Consider the following 22,089-nt stretch of genomic DNA (forward strand, 5'->3'; position numbering starts at 1 on the left):
TTTTGTCAATTTTGGGGTTATTAGATTTCCAACATAAAAAAACCCCTTTCTATTTACTGCACTTTACCACAGACTACAACCACTACCAGTTCTCGTGTGAAGTGCCCTTTTACATTGCAAGCTTCCACCAAACAACTATCTGCTTAACTATGCAAAAAGATGCATAGAGAACATGACTCCTATCCAGTAGAGTCAGCAAAATCAACTAAGCAAGAGAAGACAGACATAAAGAAAAAACACTTGCTACCATTAACAAAAGATGGTAGCAAAAACAAATCATCTGATGACCTTAGAATGCCCACCAAAACAATGAAGAGCAAATTTGTTTTTCAAGGATCTTTTTCTTTCTTTTCAAACGGCGGTTACCATGCCTGATAGTGTGTTTTACTTCAACATGTTGCAACTATAGCCTCAAACTCTCTTTTGGCATCAAAGGAATCCTCCTTGATCACTTGTATCTCCTTCTGCCACTTCAAAATGTCAGTTTTACCAATTTCGCTTTGACTAATAATAAGAGCTCTTTTTTCCCGCAACAGGGCAAGTGATTCTTTCAGCACCGCCATATCCATATCAAGTTTAATGATCTCAATGTCAAGGTCATCCCATTCATGCTCTTGTTCACGAACTTCGGTTTCTATCTTATTTAACTCACTTTCAAAAACTCCATGTCTCTCCTTCAGTCTAAGCAATGCTTCAATGCGAGCTTGTAATGGTTGAACACAAAATCCATGTTGTTCCAGCTCCTGCAGGAGTTCCAACTTATTCTTAAGACTAACAGTATCATCAAACCTTGCATCATGCACCCCACTCACCAAATTGACGAAGTTCACCATATGTGCTATTGCCATTCCTTCACGACAGTCCTTCGTGTATTGCTCCAAAGGATGGAAATGAGGCTTTTGAGGCATTCTCTTGAAGACTTCCATAGACCCAAGAAGTTCCCATAGAGAAGAGGTCTTCACAAAACTCAACTGAGTTTTGTTTGGTGATTGCTCATTGCAAGATGGATTATCCAAAAATGTTATCATAGAAGTTTGTAGACCAGTGTTAATTTGAGCTTTTATCCCATTACATTTGGAACCAAACAAATTCATGTTCAACTGTGGTTTCAGGGAGTTTACATCTGATTGCACCATCCCTAAGTCACGGCCTAACAATCTGTCAGAAATCCTCGGTTCAGCCACTCCTGGTAGGTCTCCTACACAAGGACAAGTAAATAAATTTTTTTCTCCAACAAGAGGGATCAATAAATCAATCCAACATACTACGTCGTGTTTCATCATCCCCACCCAAATTGTTAATCTCATTATGCTCTTTGCTGGAGGATTCAACTAATGGGCAAGCTATTTGATGCATGCACATTGATCAATACTCCCAAAAGCAATGTTGGTGAATGGCATGCACGAAGACAACTAAATTAAACTCTTTTCTTAGAAGAGGGATCAGTAAATCAATAAGACAAACTACAAAGAATTTCATATCTCCGTCAGACTCACCAGGTACTTTGTTGACCGCATCACTGATGGAGATATCTTGCCCTACAATAACCTCATTGATCATTTTTCCTAAAGCTTTATGCTTCCCACCTGTTACAAACCAAGAAGATTCTCATCTAACTTAACTACAACACAACATATAGGAGAACCAACAACACCATTTTGAGGAAGTGTGAGTCTCATTTTATGTTTTTATATGTGAGAGAGGAGTCATATAGATGAACTGAGCTAGCTCCTGAGGGGTATTTCTGGTATTATGGAAATAATGTGTTAAACCTAATTAGAGTTTAAAAGAGAATATGAGCTAAGAAGAGAGCTGGTTCTTTTCTTTCAGCCTTTCACGAAAACATGCATGCTTTTCTCTAAATCTTACTCTTCTTTGTCTCTCTATTCTTATGTGACATTACAAACGTAGTTTGAGAATAAGAAACTCATACTTGTTCATTGGATTCGATCCGTTTTACAACCATATAACACAAAAGACTTCCTCTTGTTCATATATTTTGTCTATTACACTTTCCTGTGATAGGTATCACTATTGTCTTCCAATTCATGACTAAAGCAGGAAGAATATCACTACTTTTGAGCAAACAATTACAGAAAATGTCTCAATTCAAAACCTTACCCACCTTTTTTTAAGGCTTTTATCTTCCGTCTTGTCTCTCCCCTTATCCAAGGCTCCCTTCTTTCTTTTGTTCCTTCTAGCACCTCAAGCTCTTCAGGCTTCATCTTCCTTGGTCTTCCTCTTTTTCGTGAATGCCTCCCCATTTGCTTTGTTCCTCCTTGCCCCTCTAGTATGCTGGCCTGCACAATCAAAGGATTACCATGTGAAAATAGCAGCCAAAGTTAAAAGTGAAAGAACAAAGACTTAAGAACTATCGCATGCATCTCTATGCCCCATGCAACCTCTCACATTGTGCATTTCTCATTAGTACAGAAAGATAAAGGTTTTAATCTCCTAATAGACTGGTTCTGTTTAAATTCATATATTGCACCCAAAAAAGAAGGGGTTATATTGTAATTTACAACTGGCAAGCCACCAAACATGAAGTCTTGATGCTCTTATAACATCTGCTGAGGAATAAAGTCACAATTACAATTATATATACCTGAATTTTAGAGTTATGATCACTTTCTCTGTCAGCAGCTTTCATTCCTGTTACTGTTTCACCTTTACATGACTTTTCTGGATGATCCAGTCTCCCTAGCATTTTGCAATCTGCATCAAAAGATTGAGAGCATATTTCATCATTTAATTCATCAACTGCATCTTTCATCACTGTATCCAGAATCTGCGAAGTAGAGACAACACACGAGTAGTATAATAATTCTGATCACAGTTTTGAGTGCTTGATTGTGACACTATCCTGAAATTCAGACAAATAACATAATAAATAGCCTCACCATATGATTGGGTGGGGCATGTTTTTTTCTTTTCCAAATTCTGTCTGTCCAAGCTATCTACTGGGGGGTCTACATAGCATCATGTTCGTCGGAACATCACTGAGAGATAAATCTGGGTTAATGATTTAGTTTCTGATTTTTTTTATTTAATTACTGTTTTGCCCCTGTTTTAAGAGAGTTAATGAAGGATATTATTGTCCATTGTCATTATGTCTTACAAATGAGAAATTAGAGCCGAGGGAAGATAGATTCCAGTCATTGCCTTTCTGTTCAGATTTCAAGCAAGCTTCTCTCAAACTCTTCTTCTCTCCACTCAATCTCTCTACTTCTCGTGGTTCCTTCTTAGTCCAAACCTTTCATAATGAGACCCCAAAGCTGTAACATGAAGAGCAGGGTTTTAGGGTCTCTAATTTATTGCTCAAGCTATTCTCTTCATGAAGATCTGCAACAGCCATGGTAAGCTCACTCTGAGTCAAAAACTGACCCTCGATCTCGACTCAACCTTGTTCTCAGCCTCTTACTTCAAGTTTGACTTGGTCTAATGTTTTTCATATTCTGTTTTCTGCATCAGTTATAACACCATCAATCTCAACTCCAGATATTCTGCCTAAACCTGCTGTGCCCATTGATTACAGAATTACGTCTCCTAAATTTCCCCTCTTGAAGACTTCTGCTTGGAGACAGCAGCAGCAAAATCCACCATCCACAACAGAGAAAACAGACACAAAACAGACACCAGTGCTCGCACCAGCCTGTTCAATCACCTGTGCGGTCTGCTGATCCCATTGAGGTGAGTTCTTCTATCTATGTCCCCCAGTGGTGTATGATCCGTCTTTAGATGATTGACCCATTGCTTCACATAAAACTTCGAGATCGTGTAGACAACACACTGCCAACACTTCTCACCCTATTTCCCATCTTGTTTGTACTCACCATTTATCTCCCGATTACCGCTCCTTCTTGCTTGCCTTGTTGTCTACTTCTATTTCTATTCCAAAGACCTACCAAGAGACCCTTAATCATCTGGGGCAGAAGGCAGCATGGAAGAAGAGATGAAAACCATGTACCAAAATCATACTTGGGTTTTGGCACATTTTCCCATAGGTAAAGAAGCAGTGGGTTACCGATGGTTGTTCACAATTAAGCACAAGTCTAATGGTATTATTGAATGACTAAAAGATTCGTTGGTTGCAAAATGATACCCTCATACATATGGGCCTAAGATTGTTCTGAAACTTTTTTTCCTATGGCAAAATTGAATTCAGCCAGAGTGCTTATTTCTATTGCTGCTAATTACAGTTGGCTCTTCACCAATTAGATTTCAAAAATACCTTCCTTAATGGTGATCGAGAAGAAGTTTATATGACACAACCACCAGGGCATGTGGTTGGAGGAGAGAAAATCTTAAGTTGAACAAAACGATTTATAGCTAGAAGCAATGCCCACATGCATGTTTTGGTAAAGTCAATTTGGTAGTGATGGATTTCAGATTCAAGCCATATGTAGCAAATCCCTCAGTATTTGTTAAAACATTAGCAATGGGTTAGTACTTATGGCAATATATATGGATGATATTGTTCTCACTGGGAGTGACAAAGATGAGATAAGGAAAGTGAAATCTTAGCTACAAGAACAATTTCAAACAAAAATCTTTGTTTTCTAAATGCTTCCTCAAAATTGGACTGGTACATAATTTGGAGTAGTCTTATCCCAAAGAATTGGGTACTCAAAGAGATCAGGATATTAGGTTGTCGGCCTATTGATGCCTAACGGATCCTAATGTCGGGCTGACCATTGAATATGATGGAGACAAGGTATTTGAAGATCTTAATTGCTTGAGAAAGTTAGTAGAAAAGCTAATTTAACTCACAATGAGATATCATGTTTCTAGTGAGTTAGCAACATATGCATAACTTTTGAGTTTTTTACTCATTGGCATTGGAAAAGATTATGAGATACATAAAGAAGTCTCCCGAGCAAGAACTGTCATGCAAGTCAGATGAACATATTTGTATGCAAATGGGCAGATATCCATGATAATAAGTATATATTGAGGTATTGTCCCCTAGCAAGAAGAAATTTGGTCACTTGGTAAAGTAAAAAGCACAGTGCTATGGCAAGATCCAGTGTTGAGGCTGAATATTGACCCATGGATCATGTTGTGAGTGAAATGTTGTGGTTAAAGGCTACTACAATAAATGCACTTTCCTGTAGAAAAATTTATGCATTTACATTTTAACAATCAAGTCACAATTTCAATTACTACAAATTATATGTTTTATAAGCGGGCAAAGCATTTTCTAAGAGGTAAAATATGTTCCATCCAAGAATCAAGTTAAAATAGTCTCCAACAAAGAATTGACTCTACTCTTATGCAATTGAACAAAGTGTGTTGCAAGCTGGGTACTTATAATCAATATGCCCCAGCTTGGAGGGAGAATGTTGGAATATCACTAGACAAATAGAGATAGCTCTGGGTTAACTATTTAATATGTTTTGCCCCTGGTTTAATTGAATTAATGAGGGCTATTTTTGTCCATCATAATTATGTCTAATTAATGAGAAATTAAGGTCCATAAAAAGCTGATTCCTCTCATTCCCTTTCTGTTCTGATTTCGCATCTGCTTTTTTTTGAAAAAGATGTATTAACAACAATTTATGGAAGAATATGGTGAAATTGTACCTTCAGTTTTCGGGTGCATGGCGGAGAGAGGGTGACACTGCTCGCCTCCTATCCCCGATATGGAAATCAGTTTTCAAGCTCCTTCCAGTATTTAGAGATGCTACCGCATTTCACACAGGCAACGGAAGGACCCTTCTCTTCTGGTCGGACGAATGGTGTGGCCCCCAATCTCTCTCAGAGGACTTTCCGGGGCTGCATAGGGTGGCAAACAACCTCTCTTGCTCTGTGGCCGATTCATGGAGTGATCACTCGTGGAGTCTTCAGTTTCGTCAGGGATTAAATGATGAGGAATCGTTGGCTTTTTGTTCTCTCCTTACTAAACTCAGCAGTACTATTCTTCGAGAGCACTCAATTGATAAGATGATTTGGAAGCCCAATAATAATGGTCGATTCACTGTCACTTCGGCTTACTCTCATATCAGAAAGCAAGACTATAGTCCTCATGAGCACAAGGCAAATCTGGTGTGGAAACTCTAAGCTCCAAGCAAAATCAAGTTCTTCGTGTGGTCAACTATCAGAGAACAAATTCTTACTTCAGACAACCTTCACAGAAGAGGCTTCACTGCCCCCGATCTTTCTTGTCCCCTATGCGGTGAGTGCGAAGAGACAGTCCAGCATGTCCTCTTACACAGTGGATTTTCGTGGCAAGTTTAGATGAAGATATTTCAAAAAATCGGACTCCAACTGGGGCTACATCAGGTCCTCTTTGGCACCTTTGAGATGGTTCGAGGGATTCTCCTTCCTCGGCTGGGCAAGTTAATTATTTTAGCCTGTCTTGCTCATGTTCCATGGTGCATTTGGCTCAAGCGGAACAACCGAAGATTCAACTCCAAAGCTAGTACCCCAGACAACACGGCTTCTCATGTCGTCGGCCTCATCTCGAGTTGGTTTCATACAAAGAAGGATTTTGCCACTCTTTCAGGGATTTCCCGTGGGGAAAATTGAAATTTGATCGCTCACATGCCCTAGCAGAGCTCCTAGAATGGTTATTTGGGATCCTCCCCACAGTGATTACATAAAGCTAAATTTTGATGGTAGTACTATTGGATGTCCTGGTCCAGCAAGAGCAGGTGGTATATTCAGAGGTCACAATGGAGACCCCATTCTTTCTTATGCGGGTCCAGTGGGCATTACCGATTCTAATACTGCTGAAGTTAGTGCTCTGCTGTTTGGCCTCCAAATCTTCAGAGACCGTCTCCATGGCAAGTTAATCATTGAAGGCGACTCGAAAACGGTCATTAGTTGGTGTTCCAAAGACAGCCTCCCCCTTGGCGCCACTGGCCCATCACTGATAGTATTGCTGACATTGTATCTTCTTTGCATTGTAATTGGAATCTCATTCCTAGATCAGCCAACTCTCTGGCTGATAAATTGGCTAAATTCGGAACTTCCCAACAATCTCTCATTGTATGGGAAGGATTCCCTCCTTTGTAATTTGCTCTTTTGAGCTTTTGTCTTAATAAAAATCAGCATCATTTAAAAAAAAAAAAAATGAGAAATTACAAATTTTGGGGGAGCATGTCCCTTACAACTAGCGATTGTAGGGTAGCTCCCTGCCTGGCAAGCACATCTGCCGCCGAATTTGCTGCTCTCAGAATGTGAGTCCAAATACAAGAAACAATTGAGGTAATTTCTAAAATTTCCTTAAAAGTATCTCAATGCCTCCATAGAGGAGAAGACGCATTCTCACACCATCCTATCACCACTTTTGAGTCCCCTTCAATATGGAGAGGCCCCTACATTTATCTCTGAAGACACGAAGATCGGAGAGGAGACCATGTAACTCAGCAGACGTAGAGTTGGATATACCAAGGGGGCCGGCATAACTGAAGAGCTGATTTTCGGAATGATCTAAAATAACTCCTCTGAAACCAGAGATACCAAGGTTACCAAGGGACGAGCCATCAAAGTTTAACTTGAGATAACCAGGATCAGGCAGAGTCCATTCTTGCATGAAAGGAGGCTTTTTTAAACCAATGTGCATCAAAGCCAAATTTCTCCAGTTTTCGCGAACCCAGATAGGGAGAGAATGCTTTCTTTGTTAAAAGCCAAGTTGATACATGACCTACCACTCTGTCTGCAACCCAGTCTGAAGATTCACTTTTTGCATCAAATCATCTTCTATTGCGCTCATTCCAAAGCCCCCACGGGATGAAACTGGAACAAGCAGAGAGCATCATCTTTCCAAGACTCGGCATAGCGATACCCATGAGAGATTTACTGAACGAGAGTAGATCAGCCGCCATGCAGAATTGTAGCCCAAACTTTCCAAGAATGTTGATCCACACCTTCCACGAGAAACTACAATGGAGTAGAATGTGGTTAGTAGTTTCATTTTCAGAGTTGCAGAATGGACACAAGGGATCAACGGAGAGGTGCCCTCTTCTTCTCAATATGGCTGCCGAGAGAATTTTGCCTTGATAGGCACTCCACATGAAGAATTTTACCTTTGGAGGGGCACATAGACACCATATAAAATTGATCTCATTCTCCCTCCAAGCCAAGTTACCGCCGTTTAAAAAGCCGTATGCGGATGAGACCGTGAAAGAACCCTTTTAAATCCGGCCACCAAATAAGCTTGTCAGCTCCAAAGGACGGATTTTAAAAGAAGCAACAAGGTCCATCAATCGACTAGCCTCCAAAGCCTCACTATCCGAGAGTCCCCTTCTAGGACGGAACACCACCCCCCCACACCCCCCCCCCCCCCCCCCGCAAAAGCTTCTGCTACTGATATGTCTTTGCGAGTCATGAGAAGAAAAAGACTTCTGAATGCAGCCTACAAGGGCTCCTGTCCTATCCACAAGTCTTCCCAAAACTTGAGCGATCTACCATTGCCTGCATAGAATCTACTTGCTGAGTGAAATTTTGGAAACAGAAGGTATAGAGCCCTCCATATTGAGGAAAGGACTGATTTTGCATAAGCTTCTCTCTCTTTCATTATCTCTCCCTCAATGTTGAAGACATGTACGTAGATTTATTTTGCCTGCTTTATGCTTCAATTTTATATTTTTCCTCTTATGTAATTCATGTGGCTTTCTTGCAATAAGTGAGAGAGTGGCAAAGGTGTAATGTGGGAGGTGGTTGGCACCATTTAGAAAGCAGGAGATTGTGGCGCCTAAATCCTATTTTGTAGGAGAGTGGAATTCTTCCATCCCCACTTCAACTTGGTTTGTTTGAATTAAAGCAAGACTTCCCAAGTTGTATAAAAGGCAAACTCACGTCTTGGGGAGTATTTTTGTGTGCAAAAGCTTTCTATTTCTCCTCTATCTCTAGTCTCTTCTCTACGAGTTCTCCTTCTTCCTCTCTCACATTCTTTTCTCCATTAATCTTCTGATTTTAACATGGTATCAAAGCAATAAAAAAAAGGAATATCGGTTAAGGTATTTATTCTTTTTACTCTATTTTTTCTCCATAATTCTGGGAAATCAAGACAACACCTCGGTGGGTAGAAAGTTTGCTTGCATAGGATGATAGTATAAAGACAGAGAGAAAGTTTTGCCTCTCTTATTTCACCCTCGATGGTTGTTTAAGGGTCAGGTCATGAAGCTTATCTGGCCAGAGATATTTAGACAATATTTGTCATTGAGTGGAGCTTAATTTTGGGCATTAGGCAAAGTTTTGGATTGTGTCTTCCTCCTAGTATGTTCTATCGTGATTGTTTTTGCTATATGATTTTCGCATGTGTTGTTCTGTCTTGATTGCTTGGTGGAGGGAGATATTTCAATTATGTGCTCGAGATTTATAGCATAGAAGCTCAACAATTTTTCTTTGGTAGTTTGCAAGGAGTAGCTAGTGAAGTTTATGATAAATTTATTTTCTGCACTAGTGAATGTATGCTGAATTGGCTGATTGAATTTGGCTCTGTTTGTACTTGTGGTTATGGACTTTCTTTTCGAATTAGAAGCTGATTTTTTTATTTTTTATTTTTGTGTGTGTGTGTGTGTGTGGTTTGATGGCCTTTGATACTGAAACAGTTTTTAAGAATGAGGGTCATGACCATTTGACCACCCAAATTACCTTCGTGAAACTGGAAGGCCCAAATTACCTTGAATGGGCTAATTCTGCTTGGATCTTTAATTTTTTATACATCCTTCATCTAGAAAAGAAACCTGACCCATTGAGTCCAACCTTTGATATGTGGGACCAAGAAAATAGTCAAGTTATGGCTTGAATATTAAACACTAGCATTAGAAAGACCATACTTTTTAGTCTTACTGCTAGAGAGATGTAGAGCTAATACATAGTTGGGTGGAGAATACATGCTAGGGCCAATAAAATCAGCAATAACCATGAAAATTTGAAACAGGGCAAGAAGACGGTGATTATTATGCTAAACTTCAGAAGTTATGGGTTGAATATGATCAGTATACATCAATAAAATGGCCTTGAAGATAGGAAACTTTACCTTGGATTGCTTAAGAAACAAAGGGTGTATAGATTTTAACAGTTTTGAATCCAAAAGTTGAGACTATGAGGGAGTCAAGTACTTGGTTAAGATCCTCATCCAGAAATTGACTTTGCTTACTTCATGATATAGAGTGAGGAGGCTAGGCAGAAAGTATTATAAAACCTGAGCTTACTAATAATTCTATTTTGGAGAATTCTCCTCTTATCTTAATGCAGGGTAAAGGAGAACAGCTGAAGCCTTGTACACATTGTCGTATGAAAGGGTGTGAAATAACGACCTTTGAAACAATCCTTTCCTAAAGAGAAAAAGATAGAGGCAAAAGAAATGGAAAGCACACGTAAACACAATAGATATACTTGTTCTTGAACCTACAAGTGACTCTAATTCTAGTTTTGTTGTTCCAACTGAAACTGATGATTTAATCAGACAATTGTACTCCAAGATTGAAGGACAGTCACTGTTTTCTGGTTCAACCCAAGTAGGTAACATATCCTCCTATCATTCTGTTTCTTTTCCTCATTCATGGGTTATTAATTCTGGGGCTGCAGACTGTATGACATGTAACTCTTCTTTGTTTTCTACTAATTCTCTTTGTTCTGGTCAAGACAAAGTTAGGACAGTCGATAATTTTCTTTCTGTCATTTCAGGAAAGGGGAACATTTCCTTATCTCATTCAGTCCTTTGATCTACATCACACGTTCCAAACTTGATCACAAATTTGTTGTCTATGAGTAGTCTCACCAAACAACTAAATTGTTTCATGATAGTTTACCCTTCTCATTGATTTTTTTTTTAATGATGATGAATTTTTTGAAATCAACAACTTAAACGAGCAGATTACAAGGGGGGAAGCTTTCCCAAACAATGAGAGATTGCTGGGAGGTTCCGAATTTAGCCAATTTATCAGCCAAGGAATTGGCTGATCTAGAGATGAGATTCCAATTACAATGAATTGAGGACACAATGTTAGCAATACAATCAATGATAGGCCAGTGGCGCCAAGGGGGGAGTTATCTTTTGAACAACAGTTGATGATAACCTTTGAATCTCCTTCAATAAGCAGCTTGCCATGGAGACGGTCCTTGAAGATTTGGAGGCCAAATAGAAGAGCACTCACTTCAGCAGTATTTGAGTCAGATGTGCCCACCGGCCCAGCATAAGAGAGAATAGAAACTTTACTGCTATCTCTAAAAACACCACCTGCACTAGCCGGCCTAAGACAGCCTAAAACACTGCCATCAAAATTGAGTTTGATAAGGGATCGATCCAAGGTGGTCTCACCATTGATGTTGAGTGTAGCGATGCGATTGGCTCTTCTTCGAGTAGAGGCGACTGCATGGAAGAATTTAGTATTAGCATCCCCATCTGAGAGCCACTTGAATCGTGCTCACTGCTTCCAGTACACGAGCTCACTATGAGCGAAGAACTGCAGTTGCCCTTGGAGGGCATATCTCTGGGTTATTTCCGAGGAAGAGAGGCCTCTAAACTCCTCCTCTGAGTCTAAAAAGGCAATCTGAGCAAGAGTTGAGGCTCTCTCCGCTGAGGAAGAGACCTTTTCTCGTGGAGGCCCAGGAGCGCAACAACGGCTTCAGCAACTTGAGCTTAATTGTAAAAGACCATCCGCTCAGGCCAACAACAACCAACCTCTGCCAGAAGAATTGGATAGAGGGATCTGCCATCCAAGCATTGTTAAATCTGAAACATCAGGGGGGGGGAGCGCGAGGAAACTGCCGAAGTGGGTATCAACCATAATCAGCCAATGATCAGAAACAACTCGATTGAGAACTTTGCCAATGACATTGTTATATAGCTGGAGCCAGTTAGGCTGTCTACCATTTGACCAGGTGAAGGCCTTCCAGATAGGATAATCTCGTCCAGGTCCCAGCAACCAATAAAGTTTGCAAATAGCCTCATTTGATTCTCCGAGAGGGCGGGGATTTCTCATGGCAGAAACGGGTAACGTTGAAGTCGCCCACAAGCATTAGAGGAATAGGCCACTTCTGACAAGTCATCAAGAGGTCATCCCAGAAGAGAGTTGTCGCTCATTGTGTCTAGTAGGACCAGAAACACTCACTCGGCACCAAATGTTTTCAAACCTTTGTCTCTCAACTTAATTCCAAGGGAGTAGGTGCCACAACAACGATCTAGCACGTCGATGATACTGGTGTCCCACATAATTAGGATGCCGCCAACCAATCCCACCGCATCCATTGAGGCCCATCTGGGCTCCTTGAGGAGCGACAATTCGTGGATATAGCCAAGGGGTAGATAAGTCGCCTTGGTTTCTTGAAGCAGAGCAACGTTTGCCTTGGTAGTGGCAAGGTCACGAATGGATGTGCGGTATCGCATGGACCCAATTCCACAAACATTCCAGGAGAGAATAATCATTGATCATTCTTCTACTTCTTGGAATTTTCAGACAGGTGGTTGTCTCCTGTGAGAGGCTCCATGAAGATAGTGGCCATCACCTTGGCAAGTTCCACTATCTGGGGCCTAGGTTTTTGGGTCATATTTAGGTTGTTTTGTCTGGAGAGCAGCCACAAAATTCTGATATCTTTCACCCGGCTCCAGAAAGATGAAACCCCCTGTTTCTGGATTGCAGGGGTATCAAGTAGTAGCACTAGGCCATCCCTAGAGAAGTTGTCTTAGTTGGCCTCTATTGCGGCACTGGCAAGTGGCAAGGGGTGGAGGAGAGAAATTTTGTGTTCGGCCACGGGGAGCAAGCTCACTGGTCCCTGACTTAGCATCAGAGAGGTAGTTTTTAGGGTGGGGATTTCTCGGAGGTGAAGGAGGGAGAGAGTCCATTATCTGGGGAATGGCTTGAGGGGTGTGAGGGTTGCGGGGGTGATTTATAGGAGACGTGGGGATCTCAATGAGAGGGGAAGTTGGGGGTGAGGTTATTTCTGGGGTTATGGCGGGAGGGTGGATGGCAGCTGGAGGTAGCTGGAGGCTAGGATATATTCTAGTGGGGATCATTTTTGTGGTGGGTTGAGGTGAGCCAGGGGGTGGGTGGTGTGGCAAACTAGTGGGAGGGACTATCAAGGGGACAGCTGGAATAGCATCAATGCCAGCTGCATGGTTGCTTGGTTGAGATTGAATCTGCTAGGGAGAGACGGGGATAGGGTGTACTGCTCTCAATGTGTTGACTGACTGTGAGGTATCTCAAGGTTCAACTATGGTGCTCGAGATCACATTCCTAAAGTCTTCCACATCAGCCAAAACGATGCGGATCCACAAACGGGTATTGTCCACCATAATGCATCAGAAGTAATGTCCTTCATAAGGACAGAGAGGATTGATGAGGATTTGGGCCTCATCAAGACAGTGCCAGTGCTCGGTAAAAGGGTCCAGAGCAATTATGGAACCGAACTCCGAGATGATACTCGTGAAAACCTCTTTTTCCTATAGTTCCATAGGGAGGCCAGTGACAGTAACCCATTGCCCGTACTGACTAGAAGGTGTCGAGTGAGCCATTCCGATATTCCAGTGATGCCCAAAGGGGAGCAGGGTGTGAGAGCAAGAGCCGCACAAGACTCTTGCTGGATTCCAAAATGGACAATCCAGGATTGGGGGTTGAGGTAGGAAATTTTGGGTGTATAGGGAGGTGAAGCTCGTCAACCAGCCATTGAAGGATGCAGGATTTGATGATACCAGGGAATGTGCGAATTAAGATAGAACAGGCCAAAATTTGTCGCCCTTCGTAGGGCAAATCGGGAGGGATTTGGATAGTTTTGGAAATTTCAGAGTGGAGAGGGTGTGCTAGAAAGTGGTGAGTTGGAACGGTTCTGAGGTACTGAAAAGGGTGATTTCAGGGGGAAGAGGGGGATGATTGGTATGAGGGGTGGGCTCGAGGGAGTGATTTGGCTCTGGTGGGGCTCGGAATGATGCGGAGGGAAGGCTTGCACAGCATTGCCGGAGATGGATGCTCCCCCTGCTAGAGACGGCGCCCGAGAGAAGCTCCGGAGGACTTCGGCGAGCTCCTTCCAGCCAAATCCCGAGTTTGTAGCCTCAGAGTGTAGATTTTAGCAAGCACTGTGGATCCTCATCGATGCACGACGTGACACTCCCTTCGACCACAGAAAGAGTTCACATCGAGATAGCTTCCATTGGCACACAAACAAAAGACATCTTCAATCCGACGTCAGAGGTGATGCGAATCACATGACCAGAGCTCCAAGCGACTCTTTCCACTGTAACACTGCTTTTTTCATAACTAAAATGGAAAGGATGGTTTCTCTTCTTTCACCGGGAGATTGTCTTCCAATTGGCGTCAAAACCTTCCATCGAAGGTTCAGGAGGCTCGTCGGAGGGAAGGTCTGAGAGATCCAATCGTCTAGGAGGATTTCTTTAGAGTCTGGAAGAAGGAACTCTTCTGTATCTGCTCGGCAAGGTGTTGTCGTCCCGTCGGTCGGCGTCAGAGAAGGTGACTGCAGCCTTATCGGAGGTCCGGTGTTGTGGGTTCCGGTCGCCGGCCGTGGGGATGGTGACCAGCGAAGGGTCACGTGCACTCAGGTTCGCATCTGCGCACTTGGGCGCGCAGAGGCTCATTTCGAATTTTTAATCACACACTCCCTTGTTATTTTTTGAATTCTCTCTCATTGTATTGTTGAGAATCTACAGACAAATCAGAAAATAGGGCTTGGTCGTGAACAAGGAATTTACCTTTTGAATGAGGTACTTTCCGTTGCCATCACTCCTCTTCTAACAACACGAGTGTGGTTTTTATTTCTTTGTAGCACAACAGATAGGGTCATGTTCCTTTAGGCTCCTTATATTTCTTTGTTCTGAATTGTTTAAGTCAATGAATTTATATTCCATAGAACATGAAGTATGTGAGTTTGCCAAATAGACCAGATCAATGCATCCAAAATCCAATAGAAAAAAGTTTTAATGCATTTGATATTATTCATTCTGACGTGTGGGGTCCATAGCTAGTTGCCTCTATAAATGGTTTTCAATTCTTCATTATATTTGTGGATGACTTGCCTAGATACACTTGGTTGACTCTGATTAAATCTCATAGTGAAGTTCAAATGTTAATCGGATACTTTGTCTCATGATACATACACAATTTGGCAAGAAAATTAAGGTGTTTCGATCTGATAATGCCCCAGAGTATTTTTGAAAAATCTCTTACTCAATTCTTCCATTGTTTTGGTTGTATTCATCAATCTTCTTGTACTTATACTCCTCAACAAAATGGGATAGAAGAGAGGAAAAACAAACACCTCTTAAAAGTTGAACAATCTTTATTGTTTACTCATAATATCCTAGATAATCACAAAGTCATGCTTTACTTACCGCAACATATCTCATTAACCGAATTCCATCCCAAGTGTTGAGTCTTAAAGCTCCATTTCAACTCCTTAGACATGGGGGAGAAGTTGGTTCATTATATTTAAGGGTTTGTGAATGTTTGTGCTTTATTCATATGGGAGATTCTAATCGATCTAAACTTGATCCTCTAGCTGTCAAATGTGTATTCATTGGTTATTCTAATATCCACAAAGGATACACATGTTTTGATCTAGTTACAAGTTTTATGCCAGTCGGAAAGTTGTCTTTTCTAAATCTCAATCGTATAATGTCAAGGAGGTTGCACCTCAAGGGGAGAGGCCTAGTATTCTTGCCCATATTGAATGATGAGCTTGCTCCAGTTGTCAGCGCTCTAGAGGAGGATAGTGTTGAAAGTACAGAACAATGTGCTTGGAGGTGACACAAATACAACTTCAGACTATGACTAACATGTTGATTTGGATGCAAATGTTGAATCTAGTGAGTATTAATATTCTTCTCTTCCATTTGATGATGACCTTCCTATTGCTAAGAAGAAGGCAACTTGCTCTTATACCCAATATGCACCTTCAGATTATCTTAATATGAGTCTCTTGGTCCAACTCATAGAGTTTTATTGCAAACTCGTCTTCCTTAATTATTCCTATTGAAGACATGTATTATTTTATTTCTTCTTCATGTAATTTGAGTTTCTTGCAATAAGTGAGGAAGAGAGGCAAAGATTGTAATTAAAAGAAGGAATTGGCACCACCTAGAAAATAGGGAAGGAGGTGGCTCAATTCTTATCTTTAAGGACATCCTCCTCCCTATTTTGTAGGGATGAGGACTCCAATTCAGCCCGTGATCTAGAAGAATCCAAGGTTTAACTTGCCTTGCAAGCTAGGGGCATCCAATGTTAGTCCCACATAGGAGTTTTTTGGAAATTGCCCTAGTCTCCCATCTATAAATAGGGAGTTTCTCAAGTCTTTTATTCACTCAATTCAAAAGAGCATTTTCTTCTCTTAGTTCTTTTGTTCTTTCTTCTTCTTTTTCTTTTATGTTCTTTCTTTTAAGTTAGGTTGATTTGTGTACAGACTCAGCGTAAGGCATTGATTAGGCTCCACAACTTAACACAAACCAGTTGTAGGCATTGCCAACTTTCCGCTTGTTTTCAGAGAGATTTACATCCCCTACATTTCTTCCGAACATCCCAACATCAGACTGTAAACATCTTAACCAAAGCCCTTGCCGGCAGACAGTTCAAGGATCTTGCAAACAAGCAAAGACTTCACAACATTTACATCTTAGCTTGAGGAGTAGTGTTTGTTGGAATATATGAATAAGTTGGAGTGTTATTAATGTAATTAGTTTATTTTTTTTGTCTCTTCTTCACTCTTACTAGGGTGAAGGGAATAATTGTAATATTGGTACTTTTAGCATCAATAAATAGAGCTTAAGGGGGAGGGTTTAGACTAAGTCCATAACCCTATTCTTCCTCCTCGATAGGTTCATTGATCAGGCGAAAGAAGTCAGCTTGGTGGTCTTGGATGAGTCTCACAAGGTGAGGATTTTATTTCCCCAATTCTTGAAGCATAGGCTGTAGGATTTGGGGATTAGCCTGCACCATAGCTCACAATGCCTGGCACTGGGAGCTGGTATGCAGAAAATCAAGAGACCCTGCACTAGAATTTGAACCAACACTGGGAAGGCCCTGAGGGAAAAAGTCCAATGGATTTGCATTAGGCCCACTGGAAGGAACTGCAGCAGGCTGTGTTTGCTGAGGTGCCTGGTCTGCTGGTGGGTCAGTGGCTTGTCCAGAAGGAGAAGCTCGAGCCACAGGGGCGTCATCTACTTGTTCTGGAATGCCAGAATACAAATATCCAATAGCTCTTTCTGGGTTGTTAAAAGCAGCACGTAGAGCTTGAACAACTGTATCCTTATCCCAGCTTTCACCACCAATGTCAAGAATTTGCTGAAGTGTCTGGTCAAAGCTACTGCCAGCTACAAGATTTGATGCTGCTTGACCATACACATCTTGCTCTGTTGATGTAGTAACGGGAGTTGGAGCTGGTGCAGGAACAGGAGCGACAGGAGGTGGAGCCACATTGGTGACAGGAGCTTGAGGTACTGGTGTTGGAGGTGTATAAGTTGCAGGAGGAGCCTGTGTAGTAGATGCAGATGATGCTGTTGAAGTTCCAATAGAAGAGCACTTGGGCTTTGACAACATAATGACAAGAAAGCTAATCTCAGAAACATTGTTTTCTTGCAAAGTAGATGAATCTTTAAGAACCTTCACCTGATGTATGAGCATTTGTGATGCACTTGGATAAACATCTTGGCCATGAATGATTTCTATTTGATTTTTGACATGAGCAACCGTCTCTTCGGGGCGCAACTTCGATCTCGAAGTGAGATGACATGTACTTATGTTTTTTTCCTACTTTATGCTTTAATTTTCTATTTTTCCTCTCATGTTATTCATGTGGCGTTCTTGTAATAAGTGAGAAGGTGGCAAAGGTGTAATTGAAAGGGGTAGTTGGCATTGCCGAGAAAGTAGGAGATCGGTGGTGCTCCTATTTTGTAGTTCCACTCCCCACTTGACGTTGGATTGCAGTTCTCTTGGCATGCCTTGCGCATGTCCCATGGTGCCTATAGCTCAAGTGAAATAACCGGAGATTCAACTCCAAGGCTAGCACCACGGATAATACAGCTTTTCAGGCAGTGGGCCTTATCTCGAGTTGGTTACATACTAGGAAGGTGTTTGCCTCTCTATCGAGTGTTTCCCTTCGGGAAAATTGGGGTTTGATCGCGCATATGGTGGGGCCCTACAGGAATCTGGTCATGGCCACCTAGGATCCTCCCCCTTACGACTGCATCAAACTCAATTTTGATGGCAGTGCTCTAGGTTGTCCTAGGCCGGCTAGAGCTGGTGGTGTTTTTAGAGACAGCAGTGGAGACCCTATTCTATCCTATGCTGGGTCGGTGGGTATTGCTAATTCAAATACTGCTGAAGTAAGTTTTCTTCTATTCGGCCTCCAAATCTTCAAAGAGCGTCTCCATGGCAAGCTGCTTATCGAAGGAGACTCAAAGATTGTCATTAACTGGTGTTCAAAAGATAGCTCCCCCCCTTGGCGCCACTGACCAATCACTGATTGTATTGCTAACATTGTGTTATTCATTCATTGTAATTTGAACCTCGTTCCTAGATCAGCCAATTCTTTGGTTGATAAATTGGCAAAATTTGGAACCTTCCAACAATCTCTCATTGTTTGAGAAGGCTTCCCCCCTTGTAATCTGCTCGTTGGAGCTCTCTCTTAATAAAATTCAGCATCATTTCAAAAAAAAAAAAAAAAAAGAACTTCCTACGTTGCATAAAAGTCAAACTCACATCTTGGGGAGTATTATTGCATGCAAAAGCTTTCTATTTCTCCTCTCTTTCTCTTGTACACAAGTTCTCCTTCTTGCTCTGTCATGTTGTTTTCTCCATTAATCTTCAGGTCTTAACACTCTTCTTCTCCCTACTTCTCTTCGTCCTGCTTACTCAAAACCTCTCATAATGAGAGCCTAAAGTTGTAACAATGTTAAACAAGTTACAGACAAGTATTTACCAACTTCCCACTTTCAAACCATTTTATTTATACGGGCTTCATTAGGCAAAAGCTTTGATTTTACAAAAGGTGTCTGCACACGTAAACTATTTCCAATTGGCAGAAATTCAAAAATTTTAGTTGGTCACTCAAACATTTACCTGTTTTACCGGTTCTCATCTGATCAAAATTCAGAAAACTGTAAAGACGTACAGTATGCACAATCATACACCACCCAAATGAGAACAGCAGTACATTAAACACAACGAAATCATACAAAAATAGCTAAACAGCTTTCACAAGGTCAAAAACCAAAATAGAATCCCCTTTTTGTATCATGTCCTGCTAAAGTAGCTCATAGGGTTAGTGAAGAATAAAGAGATGGCAACAAAAGCGTGTGCAGTAGAACTCTATTGTGTCTTTGGCTCAATGGTCACATTGAGACATTTCGTCCAAGTCAAAAAGGTGTCAGGGGTATCTTGACAATACTATCAAAAGAGAAATTTTGGGGACTCTTTTATCTTTTTAAAAATGCATTGGATCACATGTACAATGTGTAAAAAGAAAAATTTTGTTACCATAGGAGATAGAACCAGAAAGGGAACAAGACATTCCTTTAGTCAGCTTGCTCTTTCTTTCTCCCATGAATAAGTCTTATTAAAGTAAATCAAAAACAAAAAAAAAAAAAAGATCAAGTCGGACTTTATCGAAAACAATCTCAAAGAGATACACCCTTTCTTTGAAATCCAATAAATCTATCGTCATACCATTTGTTTCCGGAAAGTGCAGCATTTCTAGTTTTTTATTACTTGAAATAATTAACGAGAACCTAAAACGTAGCTCTAACGCACGCAAATTTTTTAAGGAAGTTCACAAACTCTAACGAGCTAAGTTATTGTTTGCTATGCTAATATCACTCTACTAGACAATGAAGCAACAAGAGTACCATCTAGGAAGGAGGACGCCCACAATGACCCCACCACCAGCAAACCCGATCATGCTCTTTAGGAGGAATGCCGTCAGTTCACTCCGGAATCAGGAAGCATCTCGAGGTCTCAGAATCTTTCGTTTCTCGTCCGACCACCACTATTGTTCAGATACTCAATCTCTCCCCACTTTAATTTGGATGGCTTCTTGAGTATTGATTGCTACAGTTCCGCCGTTTTTTAACCTCTACCGATCAGGAAGAAATCTCAGAAAACTGAAGTAAGCAGGTCCTAGGATCTGGATTCGGGTTTGACAATAGGGTCTGGCCCAAAATACCCTTATCTTCTTTTTTTATTAATATTCATATTTAAGTCTATAATAGATGATATTTATCAAATTTGGTTTAGTTATATTATTAGAAATAAATAAATATTTTTAAATGCAATGATTTAGATCATTTATCAGGACTACCATAATTTTAGGTTTGTTTGTATGTATATTTTTTAATATTTGTAACTTGATATAATGATAAAATAATTAAATATGAGATATGTATTTTTTTAATATTAATTATAGATCACATATTAAGATTAAAATATTCAGATACAATTATTTAATTTTAATAAATTCTAAATTAATAATTACATACCATATTAACTATAACAATTATTAGAACATTAAATGCAAATTTTAATTTTTCATTATTATTAAAATAGTATTTAACTCATTATTATATTATAGAATTATAACTACATAATATATTAAAATAATATTATGTTAATATACAATATCATTTACGTATATTAATAATAAACATTAAATCCTATTATAATTAGGATAATGTCTAAAAACAACCACATTAGATGTCATTTTTCAAATATAACTTCTTTGGTTTTCTAATTTCACATATGATCCTAAGTTATTTTTATTGTTATTAGTTCTTGAAAAAAAATCGAATTGGTTTGGGATTACCTATAACTGACAATGTTGCTCTTTATTGGTTTTTTTTTTGTGAGAATTGCATACAAATTCTATAGTAAAGTGTTTATACAGAATTTTTTTCTCATAGATGATTTATTTGAGTGAAAATTTTAATTTAAGATTCCAGAAAAAAATTTACAATTTAATATCACGAAAAAAATAATTTTGCCCTTTGAGTCAATTAGCACATAATTGTCAATTTTAGCATAGCCCTTTTTTCATGAAGACAAACACTCTAAATGTATTTTTTTAGGTGTTTAAACCCAAATGAAGTTAGTGGTATATCCTAAAACTTAAGCATATTCACTAAAAGAGGTGATTTTGCTTATTACTTCTTGTTGAACTTAGGATAAAATGACCTAAAAGTTGTTGTTACTGAATTGAGTAAAGCCAAAAAACTCAATGGAAATAATTATTAACTTGAAAAAGGTACATTTTGTGGCATTCTTCTCTAGGATGGAATTATTAATGTTTTTGATAAACTAGTGGCTAGTTCTTTTGAGGAAGTTGATGAATCTATTAAGTCAGGCTTCTAAAAAACTTGGTTTGGAAAACAAGAATGTCATCATGTTAACTTTCATAAATCTAGATGTAAAAATTTTATTTGAGGATCGACCTGTTACCTTTGCCATGTTTCTTGTTGTTGGAGCTACATAGCGAGAAACGCGAATACTTGTGGCACAATACAATGGCATGAGTATGCAAGATAATGATAACATAGCTGAACATATTAATGTCATGTTTGTGATTGCTAAGGCATTGGCAAGCTTAGGTCATCCTATCCTAGATGAGCGAAATAGTGATCAATAACTTGCCTCCTTGGGACTCAACCATTGTAGCATTCAACATCGCCAATACTATACAAAGCCTATTGATTAAGTTGAGTATTAAGCCACATAGGAGAAAGAATTTTTTTGTGATAGACTCTATGGTTAATGTAGTAAGTGAATCAAGAGCTCCTACTTCAAAGTTGAGCCATGTTCCTTAGGAAAGCACAATTTCAAGGAAAAAGGGAAGACACCTCTTACCAAATAAGGTCGTTTTTAAAATGTGGCATGATGGGTCACATCAAAATTAATTGTACGATTAGTAAAGAGGGTGGGGACAAGTCCCAAAATAAAGATAGTGGTAACACCAAAGATATCATTTATGTTGATTCTAAGATTCTCCTTATTAGTGTTGAAGATAATGCATAGTGCTAGATTCTGCTACATCCCAATATAATGCCAAGTCAAGGGAATTATTCACTAATTTCAAAGAACTGGAAATCGATGAGCACAATGTTTACATGGGCAACAATTCATACTATGTTGTGCTTGGACGTAGCTA

The 22,089-nt window shown here is 40.0% G+C and overlaps 1 protein-coding gene and 1 pseudogene across 2 annotated transcripts; both read right to left on the reverse strand.

Moving 5' to 3' along the window:
- LOC137963052 (DUF724 domain-containing protein 2-like) lies at positions 1-20,038 on the reverse strand. 2 transcript variants are annotated; one of them, XM_068810234.1, is made up of 5 exons: positions 19,799-20,038; positions 2,606-2,715; positions 2,126-2,300; positions 1,497-1,586; positions 1-1,198 (listed from the first exon to the last, which is right to left on the reverse strand). In XM_068810234.1, the coding sequence occupies exons 2-5, from the start codon at positions 2,705-2,707 to the stop codon at positions 390-392; spliced, it is 1,176 nt and encodes a 391-aa protein (XP_068666335.1). In that variant the 5' UTR covers positions 2,708-2,715; positions 19,799-20,038; the 3' UTR covers positions 1-389. The 2 variants fall into 2 exon arrangements, with proteins under 2 accessions (XP_068666335.1, XP_068666336.1); XM_068810235.1 differs by lacking the exon at positions 1,497-1,586.
- LOC137963070 (ubiquitin receptor RAD23d-like) overlaps positions 16,219-22,089 on the reverse strand; it is a 14,289-nt pseudogene continuing 8,418 nt past the window's right edge.

The sequence above is a fragment of the Aristolochia californica genome, unplaced genomic scaffold, assembly GCF_029961685.1.
Source record: "Aristolochia californica isolate CCGP_79_NKW_82.1479 unplaced genomic scaffold, dmAriCali1.0.hap1 SCAF_4, whole genome shotgun sequence".
Lineage (NCBI taxonomy): Eukaryota > Viridiplantae > Streptophyta > Magnoliopsida > Piperales > Aristolochiaceae > Aristolochia > Aristolochia californica.

What these genes read in the sequence shown, in the direction of transcription:
- LOC137963052 (XM_068810234.1), bottom strand. Translation starts at nt 2,707, where the DNA reads ATGCTAGGGAGACTGGATCATCCAGAAAAGTCATGTAAAGGTGAAACA. An exon ending in ATCATAACTCTAAAATTCAG is followed by an intron (nt 2,301 to 2,605) that starts GTATATATAATT and finishes TTGATTGTGCAG; the next exon opens with GCCAGCATACTAGAGGGGCA. An exon ending in TGCGGTCAACAAAGTACCTG is followed by an intron (nt 1,199 to 1,496) that starts GTGAGTCTGACG and finishes GTCCTTGTGTAG; the next exon opens with GAGACCTACCAGGAGTGGCT.